General features: G+C 41.3%; 1 protein-coding gene across 4 annotated transcripts in view; it reads left to right on the top strand.

Annotated features, from left to right (window-relative positions):
• CAMK2B (calcium/calmodulin dependent protein kinase II beta) overlaps positions 1 to 26,973 on the top strand; it is a 173,546-nt gene extending 146,573 nt beyond the window's left edge. For 3 of the 4 annotated variants that reach the window (XM_081333755.1, XM_081333754.1, XM_081333753.1), the window contains 8 exons: positions 3,947 to 4,066; positions 4,888 to 5,010; positions 6,785 to 6,913; positions 8,852 to 8,980; positions 13,962 to 14,037; positions 15,115 to 15,209; positions 16,694 to 16,928; positions 18,941 to 26,973. In XM_081333755.1, the coding sequence (XP_081189881.1) occupies positions 3,947 to 4,066; positions 4,888 to 5,010; positions 6,785 to 6,913; positions 8,852 to 8,980; positions 13,962 to 14,037; positions 15,115 to 15,209; positions 16,694 to 16,926 (905 nt within the window). In that variant the 3' untranslated portion in view covers positions 16,927 to 16,928; positions 18,941 to 26,973. Of the gene's footprint in view, positions 1 to 3,946; positions 4,067 to 4,887; positions 5,011 to 6,784; positions 6,914 to 7,478; positions 7,608 to 8,851; positions 8,981 to 13,961; positions 14,038 to 15,114; positions 15,210 to 16,693; positions 16,929 to 18,940 lie in introns of all 4 variants that reach the window. The other variant, XM_081333756.1, reaches the window with a different exon arrangement.
• The last annotated feature ends 116 nt before the right edge of the window (positions 26,974 to 27,089 follow it).

The following is a 27,089-nucleotide window of genomic DNA, read 5'->3' as shown; positions in this document are numbered from 1 at the left end:
CTGCTTGCGTACTCCTGATTGTCTGCGCGCTTGAGCACAAGTGGAATATTGGAAGCGATAGCAGTTGACCTAGGGAGAAAGGGATAAATGCAGACTCCATTGTATACCATGGCTAGAAAGGAAGTTGTGGGCAAATTGGAACGCAGATGTGCATGTTCTCGCTTGTTCGATGAATCCTGGCTTACTGTGAAGGTGTTGTACCCCAATGCTTGCAGGCTGTCGACTCTTGCTGATGACAATCGAGCTTCATATGGATACTTGAGAAATTTTGTCTGTGCGAAATCTGTATCTGCCATAATTACAGGTGTTTTATTATAAGTGGTAATGCAAGTCTAGGCTCAAAAACCTATCCGACCTAACCCATGCTTAACACGCCTCTTTTCGAATAACACAATTTAAAGAAATTAATCGGCAAGATAGAATGAGTCAGTTTTGCCCTACTAGAGGGAAGAGCAGAAAGCCATATGAAGTTTTTGTAATGCATAAGACACTGTATATTTTGCTCCATGAAAACAAGCTGAAAAGTGTGATTCCCCTTCCAATCATGATGCCACCAGCGTTGCCCACAGGATCTACAGGGCAGGTGCCATGAAGGTATAACTTCTGGGTCCAACAAGATGACATTATTTGACAGAGGGGGGAAAAGGAACACACCCTCGCTGCTAGATTTAGCAGGGTGAGCACAAATGATGGGAAATAAGCAGTCTTGCAAATAGCTGGTCCTGTGCTGTGTAGGGGTTTTATAAGCGCTAACCATCACCTTCCATTTCACCCAGAAGCCTACTGGGACATAGTGCAGTTCACAGAGTAGCGGTGTTATATGAATACATAAGAAACATCAAAAACTGCCCACCCTGTTGTATTCTGGACAAACTGTAGCTTCCAAATGCTTTTCAATGGCAGTTTCATGAAGAGTATGTTGCTGTCATCCAAATGGGGTAACTAGGATGTGAATCACTTGTGAGCAAGGTCTTCTGGTCCAGAAATGGGCACAAACAGTGCGCAAGTCAACCAGTGCAAAACTTTTTGACCTTTATGTTGGAAGGGAAAGGAAGGTTGGATTTGTATTGTTTGGGTTCAAGACCTCTCTCTCTCTCTCTCTCTCTCTCTCTCTCTCTCTCTCTCTCTCTCTCTCTCTCTCACACACACACACACACACACACACACACACACACACAAACACACACACACACACACACAAACTGGGGGAGATAGCACTTTTTCAGAGTAACCTTTAGCTTTCTCTTCAGTCCAACAGGTAGCTGTACTTCCTGTGTATGCCTTTGTCGCCAAATAACTTTTGTTTTGAAGCATAACATTTTATATTTTGTAAAGCAGAGGTCCAGATCAGTTGCAGGGGGAGGGTGGATTCCTGCTGCATTATTAGGCTCAAATTTTGTTCCTTGACTGATGAAGGTTGATTTGTGTAAACACTGTTCTGCTGCAATGGAATGGCATGTGGATGTATGGTCTATATACGTATGCTAGACTGGACTTGTGTTTTCTACAAGACTTGAATTAAGACTCAGTCAGCTGGCATTTCCAAAAAATGTGGGTGCATGTCTAGATACGTGGCTTCTAGTGCTATCGACAAAAAGGCAGAGGAGACATTCTGAAGCCTAAGAGATGATAGGAGACACACAAGGATCGCCCTAATAGGAGAACACAGAGGGACCACCCTCGGGGAAAGCTTTGTCATATGCCTTCGCCTCTTGTAATCTTTCACAAATGAGGGACGAAGATGACATGATACAAGTCTTGTCTCAAAGCTCTGAGGTTTCAGAAAAAGTAATGCGTAGTCTCTTCTGTCATTCACTTCCTTCATAAATTGTTCAAAGTATAAGTGCCAGGATAGAGTTAGGAAATACGTGATGCCCTGATGCTTAAACGATTGGTCCCAGATCAATGTGATCAATAGAAATAAGTTTAGGGCTAGGGTTATCCTATGTTGCTGCTCAGATACCTGATAAGAATCAGAAACCATTTTTATTACAGTTACAGACCAGCATTTCAAAAGTGAAACATGAAAATAAATACATTCTCCAGAAACCGTAAGAAAATAACTAAGCAAAGTATTAATATCAATAAGGTTCTTTAGTTCTTTAGGTGTTTCCCCCCCCTTATTATCATTGCAGCAACACAAAATTTTGCTACTGCACGCGTGGTGGCTGGATTTGAATCCTGAAGGAGATGGTTTCACGTAGGAGTTATCTGATCTCCCTAGAAATCTCTCTAATAGAGGGAGAATGTACTGTCTCTTCTGTCATTCACTTCCTTCATAAATTGTTCAAAGTATAAGTGCCAGGATAGAGTTAGGAAATACGTGATGCCCTGATGCTTAAACGATTGGTCCCAGATCAATGTGATCAATAGAAATAAGTTTAGGGCTAGGGTTATCCTATGTTGCTGCTCAGATACCTGATAAGAATCAGAAACCATTTTTATTACAGTTACAGACCAGCATTTCAAAAGTGAAACATGAAAATAAATACATTCTCCAGAAACCGTAAGAAAATAACTAAGCAAAGTATTAATATCAATAAGGTTCTTTAGTTCTTTAGGTGTTTCCCCCCCCTTATTATCATTGCAGCAACACAAAATTTTGCTACTGCACGCGTGGTGGCTGGATTTGAATCCTGAAGGAGATGGTTTCACGTAGGAGTTATCTGATCTCCCTAGAAATCTCTCTAATAGAGGGAGAATGTACGTTGTCCTGATGTCCCTGTAGAATTTGCAGCGCAACAGGACATGTGAGATATCTTCAACTTCCCCATTGCCACACGTACACATTTGCGCAACTATTGTGGTTTTATCATAACCGTCCTGCAGGAGTGCTGAGGGGAGGATATTAAGTCTGGCTCTTAAAAAAAATGCTATTCTACTCGTAGGAAGTCAGGCCTTTCAGATACCTTGGCTGGTTCCCACACACCCCATTTAATCTGATTTCTACTGTGGAGAGATATCCCATTCTACCTGGAATTCCATGTTTCTTATTGTACTGGTAACCCTTTGCTGGGCTTGACTGTAGCCTCAGGATACTAAAAACAGTGGGGAAAGTTCATAGAAGGTCAGCGTATGCTCTATGTTCTGTACCAGCCTACTACTGGCCCTGCAGAAAAGGCAGGGACAACCCCTTTACAAAGAGGCTGGAACTAAGCCTGCCAAATTTATTCACACAAAACAGAGCAACAGAGCAAAACAAAAAAACGAACCATGAAACAGGAGCTATTCAAACGGTTGCCTTCAGCAAACCAGCCCTCCCACACATTCCCCTTTTAAACAGTTCAAGGCGTGGCTTCTCTCTGCCTCCTTCCGAGGTGCCCCATTGCCTTCCTCTGTTTACTCCTGATTGACTGCCTCCTGCGTCCGGCGTCCTTGAACAGGGCCAGCTGTGGGTCATCTTCATCCACGCTGTCAGGCTCACACAGCTGGGTCTGTGTCGTAACCAGATGGGAGGGGCCTGGCTGAGGGCTCTGCGAAGCCTCAGGGCTGTTCTCTGCAGGCTCTCCAAAAAACCCCTCCTCCTCCTCCTCTGAATCGTCCGACCCAACTGCCGAACCCACAGGGTAACCCTGAATCACAACACTCTATCACTTGTTTCCAGGGAGAGAGAAAGTTGTCCATCAGAACTAAAGGGATCAAGCCCTCTGGGAAGAATTAGATTCTCAACCAGTACAGATACCTTATAAAAAGTCCCTACCCAGGACATGAATATGATCAAACCTTCCTGCTTGTCATACCTGGAAATAAGTTGTCTGTGTATCTTAATCCCATTTCCCCGTTCTCCCCCCCTATTAAAATACATCTTCCTTTCCCATTCTGTGTCTCCTATTTTGTTTTCGTTTTGTTTTTTCCTTCCATCAAAGGGGTCACTGGATTTTTTTCTCCTTCTTTCTGTCTTTATAGTGTTTTTGTTTCTTTTTCTACTCTTTCACATTCTCCCCAGTTAAAAGCACTGATAATGAGCTTGTAAAAAGTCAAGTGAATTCAGGATCTGCCCCTGAACCTCCTCCCAGTCTGCAGACCTCTGTCATCTCATCTGCTGCTGCTGCAATCACGGCTGCTTGTAAGTTGCAAGGCCCCCATGTTTGTTTATCTGTTATTTATCAGTTTGGAAGATTTATAGGGCTGCCCATCTTAAGCAACTCCGGGTGGCTTGTGATAAGATGTTCCCCAGTTAGACCTTCCATTTAAGACTCCGAATTATAAGCCTTAAGCCATGGGTTTCATTCAGCTCTAGCCACAAGCTTGATTTCCTGTTGTCTGAATGAACCTACTTGAACTTTTCATTCTTCCTTTTTGAAGAATTGAAGAAGAGCTCAACAACATCCACCCTGGATGGACCTTTATATTTGAGCTATGGCTAGCTTGGGTAATGATTTTGCCAATTAATCTTCAGCTCTAGCTGGTCGTCAAATCATGGCTCCTGAATTCAGCTTCCCATTGCCTCTAAGTATTTTCACCCCAAAATTAAATGAAGCTGGGTCCCCTAATCTGGCTTGGAAACTTGGTAGAAGTCCAGATCCCTAGGCCTCATATAGGCTCAGCCATATGGAAGAATGATTAAAAAAAAACAACAGGATATCCTCAAGTAGTAGTTGAACTTAGACTACGTTCTTTCAACTTAGCCCCTGTTCGTATCCACGTAACTTAAGTCATTTGCTTTAGTGACGCTAGTAGAAATTGATTTAGAAAGCCATAACTAGGCAGATTAAACACACTTTGTGCACTGGATTCATTGGCAGTTAAAGGATTCTTTGCATCTTTGAGTCATCTTTTCAGATTTTTTTTCTACCTCACTGTTACTTTTCGTTGTCCTTCCTTTATCTTCTCTCTTTCTTTCCCTCTCTCCCTCCCTCCCTGCTTTTCTCATTTGTCCTGTCTCAGCCTCCAAGCTCTCTGATGTGTTAGGCCTGATGAAAAAGGGATCAGGTACCCCTGTGGCTGAAGACCCAACAAATTCTTCACCCTGCATATTACCAGCTATTGCAAGCCCTCTCCCTCCCCAGTGTAAGTAGTGTGTGAGAGCTAGGGTGTGCATTCAACAGCTATGTAGCTGAAAAAGAGTGTTGCTGGAAAGCATTTGTGGCTTGTTATTAAACCAGGTCTTACACTGCTTTAACGGAATCTAATGAATACATTCTTGGCTTGGATTTCATTAGCAAAGGTTGCATGATCCATTGGAAAGTCCTGCAACATAATAATGTCAAATGATGATAAATCAAAAGGTCTACAGTGTGATTAATTTTTTTTAACTTCAGCAGGAAAACAAATATTCATGCAACAAATTAAAATAATTAGTCCCAGATATGGAAAATTCTTGTGGTTGTAGAGATGGAATAAGAAATAATTCATAATAACAACAGGCCAAAATTCTGGATTTCCACAAATCTAGAGAATTCTAGAGCATCTGAAAAGGATCCCAAACATAGATAAAACATATGGTGAATGGTTGCAAGAACTGGGTATGTCTAGTCTAATGAAGAGTAGGACTAGGGGTGACTTGTTAGCAGGCTTCCAGTATTTGAGAGGGTGGGACCAACCCATTCTCCAAAGTACCTGAATGCTGGACAAGAAACAATGGGTGGAGAGAAGCAACCTAGAACTAAAAAGAAATTCCCCAACAGTGCAAACAAACAGTGGAACTGCTTGCCTCTAGAGGTTGTGGGTACTCCATCATTGGAGGTTTTTAAGAAGAGATTGGAGAGCCATTTGTCCGAAATGGTATAAGGCAGGGGTAGGCAACCTTGGCTTTTTTATGACTTTTTTATGGCATGGCTGGCTCAGGAATTCTGGGAGTTGAAGTCCATGAGTCATAAAAAAGCCAAGGTTGCCTACCCCTGGTATAAGGTCTCGTTTGAGCAGAGGGTTAGACTAGAAGACCTCTAAGTTCCTTTCTCTTATACTGTAATTGTAACTGTTACTGCTCTTGTCTTGTGGTTCTCTAATATTTTTCAACTCAACATTTTCGAGATTTTCTTCCCTTCTCTTATTTTTTGCCCCAGTTGCCTAGTAGTTCTCTGCTGTACAAGGCCAGGTGAAATAGAATTCTCTGAAGCAGAAAAACCAAACATTTCTATCATTTTACCCAATATCCCTTGAATGTTGGAATACTCAGTCAGTAAAGTGCCCTGGAAGGATTGATGGGTTGATTTGTACACATGCTAGGAACCTCATCAGAATTTGTTCCATGTTTATTATGCAACTCGTGTAATTCTTGGTGTAAAAGAGTCTTCCACAAAAAATTCAGGACTGCACCTAGATGTCAGTTCACAAAAGCAACAAAAACAATCATTTGCACACCAAATGAAAAGAAGACTTGAGCGCCCCCTAATTAATCAGTGATCATTTTGTACATCTTAGACTCTGATTAATGCCTTAAACATGCAAACATATGAGGACACTTTCTGCTTCATTGCTTGAGCAACATCCTTCCCTTCAATGGAGTGCTTTTTTAAATCTGTCCTCCTGTTTCAATTTTTCCCATCTCTGTGGGTTTGTTTATATATATATACATACATATATACATACATATACATACACACACACATACACACACAGAGAGTATATACTGTATATACATATACATACATATACATACAGTATATACATACAGTATATACTGCTCAAAAAATAAAGGGAACACAAAATAAGACATCCTACTATTAAATACAGTACATTGTGTTGTTTAAGTGTTCTCTTTATTTTTTTGAGCAATATATATATGTGTGTGTGTGTGTGTGTGTGTGTCTTCATTTTTTTTCTCTTCCTCATCTCACCCTAGCTGCTAAATTATCCGATGTCTTAGGCATGGTGAAAAGGGCTTCTGGACCCCCAGATGCTGAAGACCCAAAGCCTTCCATTACTCTGCCTAACCCATCCACGGTTGTTGCTAATCCTCTTCCTCTCCCGTGTAAGTAGCAGAGGTATCCCTTGCCTCTAAAAATGGCATGTCACAAATTTGCAAAATCCCTCCGGCTTTCGGAATGGGACAACTTGCCACAGCCAACTCACCACGGCCAACTCGCTGTGGGACAACTCGCCGTGGAACAATTCAGCAAATCAATTTAATTATTTAAAGTGATTTAAAAATTATTTGAATTTTTGTCATTCACATTTCATTCTATCCCTCCTACGCCGTCCTTTCTTTAGTGATTCCATTCTACCATTTCTTCGATAGTAGTGTAACTCTGGTTCCACGGGATATTGTCCTGTGTTGAGTTGGCTGCAGTGAGTTCTCCTAGACCCCTGGCTTTCCACCTTCCTTTCTTCTAAATAAACTTCTTGTGCTTAAAGAGCAGTAATTTCCCTCAGTGCAGTTGCACAATGTCACGAGGGGCTATTCTCCTAAACGTTCTGCCACTACAAGGAGGGATCCTCCCACATTTAATTTCTGTTTTGCTGGTTGCCTTTTGTTTTTTGTTTGTTTTCTCATTTTGCCCCCTCCTTTCCCTTTTTCTCATCTACTGCCAACACAGCTGCCAAACTCTGTGATGTGTTAGGCATGGTGAAAGGGGGCTCTGCGCCCCCCAAAAGTGAAGAGCCAAAGACCTCCAGCCCCCTTTCTGGACCACCTTCTATTGTCACCAATCCTCTTTCTCCCTCGTGTAAGTAGCGAAATGTCCCTGGGATTTCTCCGTTACGGTTCCTGCAACCGACATGAGCCCTTTGTGGGTTTATTTTTTCAAAAAAAAAACGTGGGAACTGTCTTCTCTCATTGATCTCCCCTTTAAGAGATTATTGTTGATTTTCTGTGACTTGTCTCTGATGTGGCTCAATCCTGCTGAGATTATCCCTCATCCCCCACAAGCAGCATGACTCAAATCTTGCAAAACTCTTATTCCAGAGGCTTCCGACGAAAGCTGTGGGTAGTCTCTAGCTTCTGGAGGGGTTTTTTTTGGCAAAATCAGATTGCTTTGGAACAAACTTGATGCCAACTCAAAAACTGATAGGGAAGGTGAGGGAAAGAACACATTGATCAGGGCTGAAATGCTTCCGAAGAAGTGGAAAGTTGCTCCTTTGGGGATTATTCTCTAGCAAGAATTTGTACCTGGTGAAGTAATTTGTGCTTGGAGATGCTCTAATAAATCAGGAGAAAAAGACAGGTTTCCAGCTGGTTCTCAGAATTAGTAATTTATCTTGTGAAATAGGGCAACTTTGTTTCAGCCAGAGATCTTCCTAATAACTGTAATACAGAATTGGAGATGGAAAATTTCTAAGTTGGGCTTTCTTATTTATTCATGTATAGAATGGGCAAAACATTGCAACTCTGGGAAGCATGCAATAGATGATGATGAACATCAGTTAAAAGACATAAAATAGGCAACCAGAAACTCATAATTCACGTCCCTCTCCAAAAGGGAAGCTCCAATCAGGAAAACCAGGAAAAAAAGCCAGGTTTTATTGCCTTTCTGAAGACCAAATGGGTCAGAGCTAGCCATGCTTTTGAGAGAAGGACAACAAGAGGTCATTGAAGGGTGCAGGTGCCACAATAAAAAAAAAGGAGATAACCTGTAATTGTACCTGGAAGCCTATAAGAAACCAGTTTAGGTTCTGATGTAGGGTTGTGATGTAGGGTTGTTACAGGGACATATATTCATAAAATAAGGGGTCAGGTTAAGACAGATAGGGAACTAGGGCCCTTTTATGGCTTGTGGACTTCAACTCCCAGAATTCCTCAGTCATAAAGGGGCCATAGTTCCCCATCTCTGGGTTAAGACCTGCCTACCTAGAAAGTAACTGAGCCTGAATGAATCACATATTGTCTTGAAGATTCCTTTCCCCGCATCATTGCTTTAATTTGTTTATTTTATGATTACCTCCATGCCTTCTTTCATCTGTCTTGCACCAGCCTCGAAATTGTCTGATGTCCTAAGCATGGTGAAAAGGGGCTCTGGAGCCCCAGAAGCTGAGGGGCCACAGCCTGCTGTCACCCAGCTTTTCCCATTTCCACCCATTGCTAGTCCTCTTCCTTCAGATCGTAAGTAGTGCATGTGGTCTCTGATAGCCAACAGCTCATCCCAGCTTGATCTATTCAGACTTGAAAGAACATTCCGGTTCTCGTTAGACACTGTAGGTGTGAAATAACAGCCTAATGCTTATTGCCACGTGCCTTTGCTTGAATGGTTAAAGCTTCACTAGGTTGCTTCACTAGGCTGAGAAGGTGGGATACATGTGCATGAGAGAACTGGATTGTGCAGACTGCATTGTATGCAGATGGCCTGTGGAAAAGTGGTCTTGGCGCGAAAGATGTGTTGTGCTTGTATCAAATACTTAAACCTAGAAGGTGCTGACAGGTGTTCTATGATCAGTAGCTCTAACCACGTGCAGATGTTGAACTTAAGCTTCTCTTAATGCTAGCTGGCATTGGTGAAAACTGATAGGTTGGATCTACTTGGAAGGGTAGATGTTGGCCAGTAACATCTGAAGAATTCCATGTTATGTCTATGTTACATGTTTCTATATTATGTGCGCATGTTGCCTCTGCATTTGGAATGGCACCAGGTCAATTTCCTTGCCTTTATTCACTATGTGTAATTCATCCTATTCTCTTTGTCCCTTGGAAAGCAGAATTCTACTTTTTTCCCCAACTGCAATACCAACAGCCCAGAAGACATATTACTTATACTGTAGCCATGACATCATCATCATCACCATCATCATCATCATCATCATCATCATCATCATTATTATTATTATTATTATTATTATTATTATTATTATTATTATTATTATTATTATTATTATTATTATTATTATGCATAAGCTACCTTTCCTCCAAAGCTCAAGGCAACTTAATGATGAGATAGGTTGGGCTAAAAGGGAATGACTGGGCCATAGCCACCTGGTGAACCTTTAGAGCATGAAGGGTCCAACCTTGGCAACTGTTAAGACCTGTGAACTTCAAATCCCAGAATATCCCAGCCAGCAGGACTGGGGAATTCTGGGAGTTGAAGTCCACAGGTCTTAAAGTTACCAAGGTTGGATACCCTTGCTTTTGAGGTTGATGTGATGGACTATGGATTTCCATAGTCCTGATCCAATGTGTTGACTTGGAATAAATCCTATTTGTATGTAGCTTACTTCTAGATACATGTGCATAAGATTTCAGTCTCTAACCTCAGTGTGGTTTTTTTTAATGGAATGATCTTTTTGACTGTGAGAGGGATCTCGGGGATCTCCTAGTGGACAATCACTTAAATATGAGCCAGCACTGTGCTACAGCTGCCAAAAAAGCCAACACAGTGCTAGGCTGCATTAACAGAGGAATAGAATCAAGATCAAGTGAAGTACTAATACCACTTTACAAGGCCTTGGGAAGGCCGCACTTGGAATACGGCATCCAGTTTTGGTACCACGATGTAAAAAAGATGTTGAGACTGGAAAGTGTACAGAGAAGAGCAACAAAGATGATTAGGGGACTGGAGGCTAAAACATATAAGGAACGGCTGCTGGAATTGGGTATGTCTAGTTTAATGAAGAGAAGGACAGGGGGGGGGGGACATGATAGCAGTCTTCCAATATCTCAGGGGCTGCCACAAAGAGGAGGGACTCGAGCTATTCTCCAAAGTGCCTGAAGGCAGGACAAGAAGCAACAGATGGAAACTAATCAAGGAGAGAAGCAACTTAGAACTAAGGAGAAACTTCTTGATGCAGTTTTCTTGACAGAACAATTAACCAGTGGAACAACCTGCCTCCAGAAGCTGTGAATGCTCCAACACTGGACAGCCATATGTCTGAAATGCTATAGGGTTTCCTGCCTGAGCAGGGGGTTGGACTAGATGACCTCCAAGGTCCCTTCCAACTTTATGATTATGATTATGACTGTCTCTTTGTGCAAAATGGGACAGACCAGGAATGAGTATTCACTTAATGAAAAAAAGGAAAAAATTGATAAGGTCCTTTGAGTAGGCCAACTGTGGAAACAAAAGACGCTCTGGAAATTTTCTAAAGTAAATAGATGTGTTTAAAAAAAGAAACATTCATCCTTTGTGAAGCAGCAGCACGAGAAGAAATAGTTATGTCAGTCACAGATAACTGTGGACTAACCTGTCGTATCATTTAGAATTGAGCAATATTTGGGGACAATTCTTTGCAGAATGGGAGCTATTGCTCTGTGAAGCTTGTAACTGTGACTCAGATAAGACTTATGGTGCTAAGGAAAAGGGTCACTGTTTCCCCTTATCCCTTTTTATCCATTTAATTTATCCCAGGAGTGAGTCATCCATATGTAGTAACTTGTAAGGCAAAATCTATCATTTCTTGGATTTTACTGGATCCATCTGAATCATATTTTAGTCTTGCTAATATATCAGAAATCAGTCCATGTTTGTTCAAGGTACAGTTATTTGGGGGTAATTTCATGTTTTCTAAGTGAGTTTTCCCACAATCTATGGACAATTAGTTCTTTTAGCCTTGCATTTTTCTTAACAGCAAGAGTGTTACCTGAGTCACAGTTGACTATTTTAAACTCAAGAACATCCAGAAAGTTGGAATCAGTTGATGGTAAAATACAGAGCCAAATACTGTGGCTCATTTGCATAGCAGATCTCTTTGTTCATAGGCTTAGTTAATTTAAGAAACAAAAGTTAGCATCTCCATGCAGAAATGGATGGAGTTGGATCCATTGATTCATTTAACAACCACCATAAACATTGTCATATAATTGGGCCTGAGTTGATTTACAACTGCAATATATTGTGATAGACATTCCAGTCCTAATTCTGGTCATAGGTCAAGGATTATACCTGTAATACATATCACTCAGACTTGCAATTGGATCTCTCACTGGATGAGGTTCGGTAGAGGTTTTTACTTGAAAGACATTTTTTAGATTACTTACTCTCTCCTTATGGCTTCTGGCCCTCTAAGATACAGACATAGTTAAGATCTGAACTGTTTTGAGGAGAAGTCTAGAGAAGAATGGAATTTATTGTTCAGGTAAGGAGGGTTGAAGGCTATAGTACATCCTTGCTAACCAACCACAAAATGGATTTTCAGTCCATGTGAAGACAGACGTCTCCAAACTTCTTTAGGTTCCAGGGAGGTGATTTAGGCAGGACTGTTGACCAGGAATCTAATGTTTCTGTTGACAGTCTTGAGGGAGCATATTTGGCTATGTCATCATTGCCTGTGCAGGCCTTCGAGGTCATGGAAAGTTCCTTGGGAACCGCCTAATGTCTCTGAGATAACACTTGATGTCTTTGGAAGACCTCCAAGGGCAGTGGGTAGCTATTTCTGTATTTATCTTATCTCCATCTATGCTTTGGTAAGGCCACACTTGGAATACTGCATCCAGTTTTGGTCACCACAATGTAAAAAAGATTTTGAGACTCTAGAAAGAGTACAGAGAAGAGCAACTAAGATGATCAGGGGACTGGAGACTAAAACATATAAGGAACAGTTGCTGGAATTGGGTATGTCTAGTTTAATGAAGAGAAGGACGAGGGGTGACATGATAGCAGTTTTCCAATATCTCAGGGGCTACCACAAAGAAGAGCGAGTCAAGCTATTCTCCAAATCGCCTGAGGAGGAAACTAATTAGGAAACTAATTAATGGAAACTAATTAGGGAGAGAAGCAACCTAGAAATAAAGAGAAATTTTCTGACAGAACAATTAATCAGTGGAACAATTTGCCTCCAGAAGTTGTGAATGCTCCAAGACTGGAAGTTTTTAAGAAGAGACTGGACAGTCAGTTGTCTGAAATGGTACAGGGTTTCCTGCCTGAGCAGGGGGTTGGACTAGATTAGAAGACCTCCAAGGTCCCTTCCAACTTTATTATTGTTGTTGTTGCTGTTGTTGTTATTATTATTATTATCTAGAGTGTGCCAGCTTGTCTGGGTGGGGAGTACCAGTGCTTCTGGGTGATGTAGTAAACAATGCACTGGCAAACATATAAATATGAGTATCAAAATGTACTCAGGGTTCCCTCTTCTTCAGAGGGGACTGTCTTTATTCAGCTGAATAAACGCGTAAAGCTTTAAAGGCAAATACCTGGACTCTGTCTCTATTCATACTGAGCCACACCTGAAAACTGGCAAGACAAAGACAGGTGACACCATTTCTGCCACTAGAGTCTTTGTTTATTCATAGCACTTGCTTTAATTGAATTAGTTCTGTACATTGTAACTTCCTGCATCTCTGTGTGTGTTGGTTTCAGAGATATGTGGGGATTCAATCCACATCATTGTAAGTGGACAATAGATTTCAAGGAATCTTTGAGGCAAGGGTGGAATCTTGTAATGTGATGGAAGCTGACAATAGATTATGGTCCCCTAAGTTGTATGATTGCACTAAAATCAGTTCTGCTCACTCTGGTCCATAAGGTTAGGATTTACTTCTTTTCTATGGTAGAAAGCTAGTTTAGGATGTACATACCTGTATATGGTGGAAATATCTGTGCACCTGATTTTGGAGGGAGTCAGTGTCTTTTAGACCCATGGGTAGTCTTTTCCATGTTCTTTTAATGTGGCATCCAATTCTAAAGGACCATATCCATACTACTAGTAATATGAGACTTATTAATAGCAATCCACCTTTTCTCCAAGAAGCTCATCATATGCTATCTTAGTTTAACTCTCATAACTATCACTTGCAGTAGGCTGGTCTCCAAACAATTGGCCCACTGTTTCTTAAAGAACTTCATGGTCAACCAGAGTTCTGAATTGAGTTCTCTCTGGTTTAACCCCAACACTATTCTTGGTTAGATCAGGACTGCAGACAGTCACTAAATGGCAGCAAAGACCTAGCATGTTTTCTTCCCCTTTGCTGCCTTTGAGTGATGGTTCATATTTTTGAGACCTAAATATAATAACATTGCCCTTAAGATGCTAAAGAATAGTAGGAATGAAGTGTGGTAAGGCAGTGTTTTTCTGCTTTCTGCTTGACATGAAAGGTATTCACTCTGGATCATATTTGCCTAATTTCCCCGTCTGTTTTCTCTGATTCTTTTTTTACCTAGCCCGCAAACAGGAAATAATCAAGATCACGGAGCAGCTGATAGAGGCTGTGAATAATGGCGATTTTGAGGCCTATGCGTGAGTAGGCTGAGTGTGAGATCTTACAAGGGGTCCTGATCTTGCAACTCACTATTTTATATGCAGTTTTATATGTATGGCTGTTTATTGATGTAAGCAGTGCCCTTCATCAATAGAATTAAATTTGTTGCTGAGCTATTTACTATGTCCATAGTAGGGCCATACCTTTAATAAGTCAATTCCAGACTATAGGACAGTAGGCAAACTTTTCATTTCAATAGTTATGCTTCCTTACTTTAAAACAATACTGTGTTTTTATATGCAAGTATCTTAATGGCTGTAACCTCCCTCCCTGCCTGACCGGGTGGGACGGGCTGATATAATGGGTAGAGGGCCTTTCTGTAGGTAACCTGGCCCCATGGCATCAAAAGGGCTTAAAGTACACCACCAACACCTTGAATTGGATTTGGAAGCAAACCGGCACCCAATGCAGTTTGCACAGCAAAGCTGTTACATGCAATTTTGGGGTGTGTGTGTGTGCCCAAAATTGCTCACATAACTACATTCTTTGACGTCTGTTATAATTGCCACTTCCCGTTGACTTTGATTCTACCTAGAAGGCAGCAGTTTTATGCTTGTAAAAGTTCTCCGTTGATGCTTTATGCATCAGAGTTTCAGTGTGTCAGTTCATTTGCATTTTTCTCTGTCTGGCCTGCTAGCAAATTGGATTTGTTAAAATTTCAAATTTTGTCTATGGGTCAGATTTAAGAGGGCTCAACTTCAAAGGTTCAGATTGAAATGTCCCCTTCCAGCTTTCTGCTGTTATAATTCTCTGGTTATTTAACAGTTCAGCCATGTCTCTTTTACTTGATATAGTTTTGTGGTACACATTCATTAGCTAATTTCTCATGAGCCTTGGACCATTTGTTTATGTTTGGGTAGAAAAGGGGAGCAATATAATCCTGTGAGTATCTAGACTTGTTCTTGTGTGGAACTCATTCAGACACTGTGCAAAAGTTCTGAAAAGTTAGATGCTAAAAATCTAAGAAGCTTAAACATTATTTGCCCTTCCAAAAAGAGCGAAAAAAATGAAAACCCTCTTATTAATCTAACTTATCACATTCTCTTTCTCCCTAGAAAAATATGTGATCCAGGCCTAACTTCGTTTGAGCCTGAAGCGCTGGGCAATCTCGTTGAAGGGATGGACTTCCACAGATTTTACTTTGAAAACTGTGAGTGCAGCATTGTCTAATAGAAAAGCGAGCAATCCAGTGTTGTGGCCCCTAAACATCCCTGACGTGCATGGGCTCCAAATTTCTGCCTCCCTTTTTTTTTTTTTTTTTTTGCTTCTGAACAGATTCCGAAGCAAAACTAGAGCCTTGATGGTTGAGCCCGGTGGAAGCTCACGATACGCTCTCCATCCCGTAGTAAACACAGTCTCCCCACCAAAATTTGTGTTCAACTTTAAAGAGCAAAAGGGTGCCCAAATTTCCTTGCAAAAACACTACACTGAACTGGACCAAACAAGCTGCGAAAGAAAAGTGTTGACATTCCCTCTTCTGGTCCTTCCTTTTATCAATGAAGATTTGTCTTCTTTGGTCTCCTCCCTTAGACCAGCTGTCCAAATTAGATTCTGCCTGCCCTACCAGTTCAATTTTATCTAGGACAGCCTGTAGCCAGCAAATAAAACAGAAATAAAAGCCAAAAAAAAGGAGAAGAAAAGAACCAAAATAGATAAACACAAATAAGCAGCTAGTTCAATCCATCTAAAATCTTACTATGGAGCTTCTGCTGAACCGTTGATGCTGGATAACAAGACTTTGCAGCATTATAGGCGATATAATGTTTTTTTTTTATCCATAAGTAAAAAGTCAACAACCAGCCATTGATGCAAACATTTTCCTGCTCTTCCTTCCTTCACTTCAAGCCAAGCAAAATCCTAATCACTAGTGCCTAATTAAGTCAAACAAATCCAGTCAATCCACATCAGCCAGCAAAACCTGATTAAATCCAATCAAATCAGCTATTTTTATCCCATCTTTATTCCTTTTTATAAATATCCCAAGGCAGTAAATATACTAATACTCCTTCCTATTTTCCTCACAATAAATTTTCCTCACAACACTGGAAATTTTTAAGAAGAGACTGGACAACCATTTGTCTGAAATGGTATAGACTAGAGTTTCCTGCCTGAGCAGGAGGTTGAACTAGAACAGGGGTAGGCAACCTTGGCTCTTTTATGACTCGTGGACTTTAACTCCCAGAATTCCTGAGGGAGTTGAAGTCCACGAGTCATAAAAGAGCCAAGGTTGCCTATCCCTGGACTAGAAGATCTCCAAGGTCCTAATTCTATTCTATTCTATTCTATTCTATTCTATTCTATTCTATTCTATTCTATTCTATTCTATTCTATTCTATTCTATTCTATTCTATTCTATTCTATTCTATTCTATTCTATTCTATTCTATTCTATTCATTATTCTGTAGTGGGTTGGAGAGAGAGGCGGGGGGGGGGGGCAAAAAAGTCACCCAGCCAGCTTTCACACTTAAGGCAGGACTAGAACTCACAGTCTCCTAGTTTCTAGCTTGATGCCTTAATCACTAGACCAACTTGCATTTTTTTTCCTGAAAGAAAAAGAGCCACAAATAACTTGCCATTTCCTTGCTTCTCCTGCTGTACAGTTCCCTAACCAGCGGCCTGTTTGTGCCCTTCTAGTGTTATCTAAGAACAACAAGCCCATTCACACAACTATCCTGAACCCTCACGTACATGTCATTGGGGAAGATGCTGCCTGCATTGCCTACATCCGCCTGACACAGTACATCGATGGGCAGGGCCGTCCTCGTACCTGCCAGTCCGAAGAGACCCGTGTCTGGCACCGCCGGGATGGCAAGTGGCAGAATGTCCACTTCCACTGCTCGGGAGCTCCGGTGGCCCCACTCCAGTGAAGGTACAAAGATGGCAAACAGGGGTGACTAACTTCCATTTCCAGGAAAGATCAACGGATGTGTTTGGGTTGGTTGATTTGGAGAACTTGCTTGTGTTGGGTTTGAGAATGCATCCGTGCAAGACCCAGTCGGGAGCAGTTTTTCTGCTTTTTTGGCCTTCTGGCGGCTGGGTTTTTATACACAGGTATGCAGATGTTCCATTTTTACCCCAAAATTAACTCACAAACTCCAAGACTGAACGTGGATGAACATTCTGACTTTGCTTCTGGTGAGCCAGCAGCTCCCTCTTGTTTTTTTGTGTTTTTTTTCCCCCAATTCATTGAATCAACTAATAGCGCATGACCGGTTTTCAAGACTATATATGTGTAATCACTCTACTTAAATGACGCTGCCAGAGTAATAAAATAAAGGAGCGTTGCATCGTTATTTGGTTTTGAAGCAGACTTTTAAGCTCTGGCAACCTTCTAGAAAAGAACTCACAGTTCTGGAAAAGGAGAAGGGGGGGGGGTTCTTCTAACATTGCCAGCCAGCAGTGTCCCTATGCTGCTGAAAGAGTGGAAACATCACTTCTACTGTGTTTCCCCCCAAAATAAGACCTAACTGGAAAATTAAGCCCTAGCGGGATTTTTCAGGATGCTCATAATATAAGTTCCACCCCAAAAATAAGCCCCAATTAAGATTGCCAGCCAGCCAGAGGCATTTAGTACCGTATTTCCCTGAAAATAAGACCTAACTGGAAAATGAGCGTGTTTGGGAGCAAAAATTGATATAAGACCTGGTCTTATTTTGGGGGAAACACGGTAATCAGTTACAGGTACTTCTCAACTGAAGACCACAATTGAGAGTAGAATTTCCATTGCTCAGCAAACTGGTTGTCAAGTGAATCGTGGCCAAATTTATGACCTTTTTTTTAAAAAAAACCACGATTTTTATGTGAATCCCTGTAGTTGTTAGTGAATAATGCGGCCCTTAAGCGAAGTCGGCTTCCCCTATAGAGTTCGTTTGTTGAAAGCCGGCTGGGAAGGTCACAAATTGTGAAGCCAGGACATTGCAGCAACATAAATACATACCAGTTGCCAAGTGCCCAAATTTTGGTCCCATGGTCATGTGGATGCTGCGAAGATTTTAAGTGTGAGGGCTGGTCATTAAATGAATGTGTTATGGTTCTGACTAATGAAACTCTTCAAAGAACTTTGAGGCATTGTTTACCTTAGAGAATCTTTATTGGAGTAACATAGCATCGGCACTAACATAATCGAAGCCAAAAACTGAGTTCCCCCCCCACCCCGAGCACATAGTATCAAAGCACAATTCCCTCCTCCAGTTAACAGTCATAAATCACATTGTCCAATTAGTTTGAATTGCAGGCTTCCCTCCAGTTCTCCAGCCCGCCAATTCTTATCATCTCTTATTTCAATAACCTTGGTTCGCACACTAAGTCCAGTATTGTAATGTCTAGCTAAACCCTCATGCACATTCCTCCCCCCCAGCATCATCTAACTCTAACTCTAAGAGTAAAACATAAGAAGAAAATGGTTGTATCTCCATCTGTTGTCAAAGCAAAAACATCCAATATTAGCAGTGTTGACATGGTTGTTAAGTCAAGGGCTTCCTGTATTGAGTGTTAAGGTAATCCAGCTTTTACAGTTAAAAGAGTTTTCTTTTGAGTTTGATCACAATCAGGAAATGGTTAGATGTGTCTACCATGCCGCTAATGTCCAGGCTCAGAGCTGAAACTGAGTTATGCATAACAGCCTCAGGATTATGAAAACCAGAGGCCAGATCTCTGCATCAAACATGCTTGCCTGCCTCGTGGGCAGTTGCCGTAGCCAACTCACTGTGGGGCAATTCAGCAATTCATTTTGAATTCATATTGATGTAACTCTTGTCCTGCAGTGAGCTGTCCCACAGAGAGTTGGCCATGGCAAGTTGGAAGTGGCGAGTTGTCCTAGATCCCCCTTGTGGGGTTCTCGAGTTGTTCCTCACGATGTCTCCATTTCTGTTTGTCTTTCAGAACTTATGCTGGCTGTTTTGATTTCATCCCGAAGGAGATGGTGATTTCAGCTGAGCCACTAGCCGGGAGCAGCAGTGACAAGCACGCGCCCGCATGCTCGTGTCCCCCCCCCAGTTCCCTCTCCTTCCCCTCTTTCATTTCCAGTGCCTGTGTTTGCAAAGAGAGAGAGAGAGAGACAGAGAAACACATAAGAAAAACAAAAATCCAAGTAGACTTGATTATTTAAAAAAGAAGAAGCAAACCCAGCCAAATCCATCCAGCTGTCTGACTTGCAGCCTGACTATAATGCACTCACCATACCTACCAATTTCATTTTTCTTTTTCTTTTTCCTTTTGGTGTGCAGCTGTTCAGGTGACCAGATGTTGCAGTGAAAAATGTCTCAACTTCAAAAAACAAAAAAAAACAAAGGTCCCCTCTCCTCCCTTATCCATCCCAGTGTTGAACAGTGTTCATTTGTTTAGTGAATACACACATATACACACACACACACACACTTAATTTACCAGACCTTGGTTCAGCGGGCTTCAGATGCAGTGGACAAAATCTTGTCTGTGCACTTTTTTTGCATCTGCTCCTTGGCCATTTTGACACAGGTGTAAAATACACATTTGCCATTTTACACATGTATTAAAAAATACTGCATTTTACAATTTTTTAGATGTGATGGACATCCCTTCCCCCATTAGTCTGTTAAATCCAGGATCTATTGTAAATATATATATATACATATATGTGCGTGTGTTTGTGTGCGTGCATGCACACAAACACATACACAAAGCCAAACACAGAGCCCCCTTTTATAGTATTTGCATTCTCTGCCAAAAGTATGGGCCTTTTTCCTCCGGTGATTGTGTTCGCGCTTGGAAGTTTGTGATCAGTGCTACCATTTTGTTTTGAAGAAGACCACCCTCAACCCACCTTGGGCCCGTTCATTTCCTTTCTCCTCTAGCTGTAGTTGTGGATTATGATGATGCTAATTACTCAGCCTCTTCATTTGATTTGTTTGTTTCCTTTGAATAGAGGGGGGGGATCCTATTGGTAGCGGAGGGGTTTTGCTTTTGGGGCTCCGCCCAGGCTAACACCACTGCCAATGATTTTCTGGTAGGCTCATGACTGCACCCATCCTGATAAGTCTGTAGATGACAGACAGACAGGCCTTGGAGTTACATATAGGCCTCGCTGCAGACGTTTGGATATCTGCATTCTCATTAGCACTTACATTTTACTAGCATCTTGATCCTGCTCTCTCAACAAGGGCTACTAACACTGGAGTTGTACTTGTGCCCCTACCATGGTTGATTATTAGGGTGGGAATTGCCCTTGCTTAGTGGGACTGGCTGGGAAGTTGTCGCTTCAAAGAGCTAGCGAGGAGTCAATGGTACTAAATCTCAGCCTTATCCAGTGCTAGAAAGCTTACTTTCTGTCCAGCAGAACGAGGAAGAGATGCTTTATTACACTCTGTAAATGCTCAGCCTCCCCACTCCCCTTTTCTCATTCCTCTTGATCGTCCATAGAGTGTGTTGACTTAAAAAAAATGAAAGGAATAGAAAGTGACTATTTTTGGGAGGGGGGTGCTTGAAGTTCTTAACAGCATAGAAGAAAGAGAGGTGGTCAACATAAAGGTCCATAGCCCATTCATTCATCTCCATTCTCTCTCTCTCTCTCTCTCTCTCCTCTGAGAATTTACCTGCAAAGAGAGCTGAGTGACCACAAACTTTGAGAAAATTGCTTTTCAGGGAGCTCTAGATTCAGGAGCTGACTCAACGGGTGGCCCCAAACAAGCAAAACCAAAGGGGGCAATTCTCCCATGGACCAAGTTCTAACAGAAGGCGACGGAAGGTTGTGGGGGGGGTGTCTTTCACTGGTTAGTTGGAACAGTTGGCTAGTGCCAGCTTCAGCTGCACCAGATCGCAATGGAAGGTGTCCAGCATTGTCTTCTGCTCGCTGCATCTCCATGCCAGGAGGCTCATATTGGCCGTAACAGATGTTAAGAGTGTGGCATTTGCCAGAATGTATTAATAAGAAAGCTCTGTTTTCTTCTAATGGGCTCCTTCCCCAACCCCTATGTTTAAATATTCACGCAGGAGACACCTTCCTCCTCGCCAGTGTCTTGCTCAGCATCCCATAGCTTCAACTGGTTTCCTAGCATGTGGTGGTGAATAGGGCAGATGAGTAGTTCCTGATGGACCATGATTAGAGGAATAGATTTGGGGTGCAATGGGGGCTGAAATACCTTGCTACAATGAGCAGGGCATAAACCTATATTTTGACAAGTGGGAATTCACACTATTGATTCCTGCCAGGGGAAGATTTCAAGGCAAAGTTTAATTAGATGGTTGCTTTGAAGGGATTTTTATAGGTCTCTCTCTAAAGACGGGGAGACAGAAAAGTGACCGTCCTGTGCAGAAGTGGACTTCAGTGGGCTTTGCTTCTGAGTGGGTATGTGAAGGTTAGCGTGGGTTGTGCAGCATCCGTTAAACGAAAAACCAAGTGGGTTGATGTCAAGAACTCCACACTTAGAGCTGGGCCATAGATCTGGGTCGTTCAAAATCCTATTTTCCTTACCCATTTAAAGTTTGAAGGTTGTTTGGTCACAGTCAGGTGGACTTCTTGTTGACACTCCTGTTTCATAGCTTGTTTCCAGTTGTCCTGTCATTCAATTAAATGGCAAATTTTAGGTGTGCGTGGCTCCAGGGATGATAGGACGTCACAGGGAGGAAGGCAGATCCCATGTTGCAAACTTCTTCAACCTTTGGCTAGTTAGATACATCTGAAATGCTTGCCCAAAGAGAGGCTGAGAAGAATACTTCCTGTATGGTTTAGAAGCTAAGAAAGTCTTTTCTGGGTGGTGCTCTTATGTCACCTGTGCCCTTCTGTGGGGGATGTTCCCATGTCTTTCATTAACATGGATTCCCCTGACCTAGCGGGGTTTAGTTAGCTTTCATATATTCAAACAGTACTCAGAAAACATGCATGCAGAAAATCCAATTGTTTCTAACTTTTTTTTTTAATTCCAGAGATAGTCTTTGTGGATTAAGCCAGGTCTTCAAATTTTTATAAAGGGATCTTATCTAAAACTGCATAACAAATATTAGTTTACTGTCTTAAAATAGGACTGGCTAACAAGGGCCACATGAGGTCTTTCAGGAATGGAAAGCGTGTTAGCCACTAGACTGCACTGCCTCCCTTTCACCGTTCAGATGAGACAAAAATAAATATACCTAGGTCTCAAAAGAGTTTTCCCCTTTCCATAAATTACAGTTTTTGCCTTCAGTGGAACTTCTGATTGCAGAACAAGACTCTTGAAAGCTGGGGTTGCACAGGGAAAATCCACTGTAGGTGATTTGAGCTAAAAATAAATGGGAAGACGTTGCTACTTTTGGAACAAAAGGTGGAAGTGCTATTTTGCATAACACAGGAAATTTAATTTAGGGGCTGAAAATCCCCAAAGAGATTTTTTTTAATTAGATTAAAATTGTTTGTTTTTCCAGTGTCTCAGTCAAAATGCATCACCGCTTTTGACTTCCTCAAGTATCCATTACTTTATGATTTGATGCGACTAGAATTAATTCAGCATTTCAGTCTGATGTAAATAATACAAAATTTCAATCCCAGTGTTGTTTTCAGAACTCACATAGTCTGTAGTGATAGAGATGGGCGAATGTAACCAAGTTCAAATGCATTTCTCTTTTTTTTTAATCTAAAGTCTGTTTTGTCATCTTTCCCGGAATCAGCTCGTGATTTTTCACCTAGACTTTTTGTGCATGATTTTAAATATATTTTCCCTTAAAGGAGGAGTAAGTGGCACTTCGCTCTTTAAATTGAAAGTAACTGTTTTTCTAGGCACAAGTCATACAAAGTTTTATTAACTAGATTTGTTGAAAGGGACAAGGATTTCAGCAACTAAATATTTCTTTAAAAAACCTATTTATCTTCCAAGATATGCCTGAAAATTTTGGTATCCTTTCCTCTAACCTTCTGGTTCTCAGTATTTGCAGTACAACTAGCCACTAAAACGATTGATGTAGTTATGTGCCTTCTCAGTGAATAAGGTATTTCACTGGGATTTGGGTCAAGAATAAACAAGTCATTTTTCACAATTAAAATTTAACTGAAATAAAACCACAGAACTATACCAGGTTGTAAAATAAAATGAATAAAATTACTGAATGTCACTCATAAAATCATTTCTATAAACACCTCAGATATTGTGGCTATAATGCTACCTGCCATACTGGCAGAGATAACAGCCATATTTCTAGGGAAGCTGAACTAAATAAATGGCCAAAATCAAGTAATAATTAGTCAGATGACCAATAGAATTACTTATACTCTGCAGAAATTAGAGTTTTGTTCACCTCAGCTGTACTAGTTGAAACAGACAATAACTTTTGTTTTAATCAAAATGAATTATAAACCCTTTCTATTGTTGACCCACTGATGAATTGTGATGATTAAATTTAAACTTTTGGTAAAGTACGTTACAAAAACTATTTCAAAAATAACTGTGTGATTTAAACAGTAATTTAAATAATACAACACTGCTGGGGGTTTATAAAGCCTGTGTGCCGCCACAGGTAGAAAATCAATTATGTAAGGTTGGTAATACTTAGAAGTCTAAGCTCCTATGCATGAGCAATATTTTTTTTAAAACAAAACAAACAAACTTGGGGGATTACAATAAGATTTGTGAAGACTCTATCCTTATTGCTGCATTTTAGTGCGCATTTCTCAAACTGCCATGCAAAATTCAGAAACCTGTGTTGGTCTCATGGAAGCTACCCCTTGCTTTCTAAAACTTGTGATGTGCACAGCAGAGGACAGCAGAGTTGTATTAAAACCTTGGGTAAAACCCCATCAAAGTCAAACACAACCTTTTCTGAATCTTAAAGACATCATTCATATTACTACAAATTCCCAATTCCCCAGCAAACGCCTCCAAACAGCTGTCTGCCCGAGAATCCTATGAGTTGCAATCTAAGTCAGCTGGAAGACAACAGGTAAAGGAAGCCTTGCTCTGCTATTCAGAATAGGGAGACAGATCAATAGGATAGATCACTGATGTATCCTACCAGTTTAAAGAATTGAGCTGTCAACCGTCCCAATGGCATATGCAGCAAAAAACAAAACAACACAACACCCTCTCCTGGAACATTACCAAAAGTAAAACTTTACTGGTAGATGATCCATATGGGCACACTAGAAAGGAAAGCCTAGTTCTGACTTTTAGTGCAAAAACCTGCATAGTTAAAAATACTCCTTTCCCTTCCCGGGCCATCCGCTGTCCTGTGTCCACCAATCCAGTGCAGTGTTTGTTTTGGGAAACTGCTCAGTTCAGAAGGCTTTTCTCATTTGACCTTCAGGTGTCAAGGTTCTCCCAGGCCACAGACAACACACACACACACACAATTCCTCTGTTCCTTCCCATCCACCCATACGTTCCAAACTTTTTCCCCCCTCCCCTATTTTCTGGCTACGAGTGAAAGTGCAATTATATGAATTATGTGAAAGCAAAATTATACGTAATATAATTATGTATATTACAACTTAAGCCTTCAAAAAAAAAATGAAAAGGGAGTCTCGTGAGTCAGGTTGTAGTAGTCTTCAAAAAAAAATCAGTTAAACTGGGAGATTTTCAGAATTGATGCTGCTGGAGAACAAACAAAAAAAAAATCGAATTGATGATTGGACCCAAGTTTTACTATCGTCGATTCCAGTGTTTGTATATATAAAAAAAACCTCATCACATCTTGTATGTAATTTGGTATATATGCAAATTTCTCACCAGTCTGGCCAACATTTTAATTCTGCAAAGTTTAACAATGCTTGGCTCTTGTCCAAGCTATAAACCACTGATAAATGAAGTCAAAGGAGCAGCCGGTGTCTTTGCAGCTCCTGATTTTGCCCTGACACTACCACCACTTCAACCTATGGTAACTAAAGTTCGTAACAGCAGAAGAACATGTTTTAAAGAGAGAGGGGCATGACCCCTGCTGTTAAGGTGGGAATAAAAAAGAAGACAAGTCGCATTTAGTCACAAAATTACACCAAGTACTGTAGCTTTTCTCCTAATTGCCAATCACACTTTCATTATTCAGTCTGCAACCAGCGTCATCTTAGACAAGCCACCAAATTGCTAAAAATGAGTGAAAATCAGATGAGAAGGCCAAGTGACTGTAGAGCTTGTGCAAAAATTAAGTCTTTTGCACGTGACCAGTTGCAAATGTCCTGGTGGGCATGGTGTGCTTGCCTGACCCCCAATTTGTCTGTTATGATGGCTGGCAAAAGATCTAGAACTCTTGCTGAACAGTTGTGCCAGCAGCGAATGGCAGGAATATTGTTAATTCTAAGGAAGCTATTCCTAACCACCCTTCATTACCACATACTTCAGATTAAACCTACTTTGTGCCTGCCTATCTTGCCTTGCTTTTATCCTACTACGAGTGTACTACTTTTAACTGGAGTCTGATATTTTTGGCAGTCTCATATATGAAACTGATGGGTTTCATTGCTTATATCGCTTTGTGCTTTGTGGGAGAAACTTGTCTGAATCTCTTTTTTTTTTAAAAAAAAAAAAGAGTCATTGTCTGTATTCCAATCGGCTCCCAGTACAAGAAACACAATTTTGCATGATCTGATGCTTCGGGGATTCAGTGTCTTGAAGCTAGATTGATTGCATGTACTTGGCAAGAAGAATAGTCAAAATAGACTGCGAATATATTAAGACTATGAGCACACCGATGACTTAATGTGCCATTGTAACTATGACTTCAGTTGAGATTTGGAAGGTACTAGAGCTGCCAAACTACCTCCCAGAAAGAGTTATGGATTTGGTCAGAAATTAGAACCTATCGGGCAGTATTTTTGAGAAAAAGGGTTTGTTTTTCTGGAGAGCGATAGTTGCCATCAGAAACCAAAGCTGAAATCTCAGACAATGGACTGAGGGATCAGCTGAGCTGGGATGGTGTGATGTAGTCTCCTTAACAAGTGGCATGATTATTGCTATTCCCTGTGCATGTTCTAAGGGAGTTGCTTCTGGTGTCATTTCTGTGGTGTCCCATCTAATTTTGCTACTATGGTGCCCCAGTTCTTTGCCCCACAATGATACTGCTGTCTAGTATGACTTCTGTGATGGCTTGCTTGTCTTGTCATCCTACTATGGCTGGTATGCAAAAATGATAATACAAATTTCAGTGTAAGTTGTGTATTGGCTGCCTACAAGCAGGGTAATCCACATCCCAGAGACACAACAGGAGAAGCTCTAGGGCCCAGCGATTATTTCACAGCGTGGTGGACAGGACCAATAAGAAGAAAACAAAGAGTATTGAATTGCATACCTGTTTTTTAGACATTCCTATGCAAATTCACATCCCTGAACATCTCAAGAGCAATCCATATGGTTGAAAGTAAAAGTTTTAGCAACTAGAACTCATGATGAACTATTGAAATAGAAGACTCGGTTCCTCTTTGGGTTGACAACAAGCGTCTTAATTCCATGGAGATGCTGCACCGGGGTGGACATGACAGGTTTTAAGTAACTCTCACTTGAAAATGGGGGAAGCGTTTGGGCAAGTATTATTTTGTGCCTTATGGCTAGACTGTAGTTCAGTGGTTTAGACTATGTTCAGGCAGATCTCACCTGTCTTTGCACTTTAGTTGTTCCTTCCATCTAGAACTGCTCCTGCTTAAGACTCTTAGGTTCCTTGCTGGTTACCATAACCAAGGTTGCTCCTTGCGGCTGACAGTGGGAAAGGAAAGCCTCTATCAATCTCTGACGCGGTCTTGAATATTTGAGGCAAGCGTGAGGCCACTGACTCATTCCGCCATTAAGCACGAGCAACTTGAGAAGAGGAAGGAAGCACACTTGGGTGATTGTGCAAACCTAGCAGTTGGGAGGCCTTCTAGCATGGAGACGTCTCATAGCATGCAGGGGCAGCCTCAGTCCAGGTTCTCCTTGTAGACCATCCCCATCGTCTCAATGCAGTATTGTGCATGGCTAATGAATGTAAAAAGATAATTGGACCAAGAGAGAACGATGGAACAGGGGAGGGAGGGGGGGAGGGAAATGCGAGCAGGCGGGAATGTCCCACCAGCACTGATAATAGCGTTGAAAGCACTTTATATCAAGAGATTCAATCTCTTAACAAC

This window comes from Vipera berus, assembly GCF_964194415.1.
Source record: "Vipera berus genome assembly, chromosome: 8".
Lineage (NCBI taxonomy): Eukaryota > Metazoa > Chordata > Lepidosauria > Squamata > Viperidae > Vipera > Vipera berus.
Note: the sequence above shows the minus strand (reverse complement) of the source record. Positions and strands in the feature narration are given on the sequence as shown.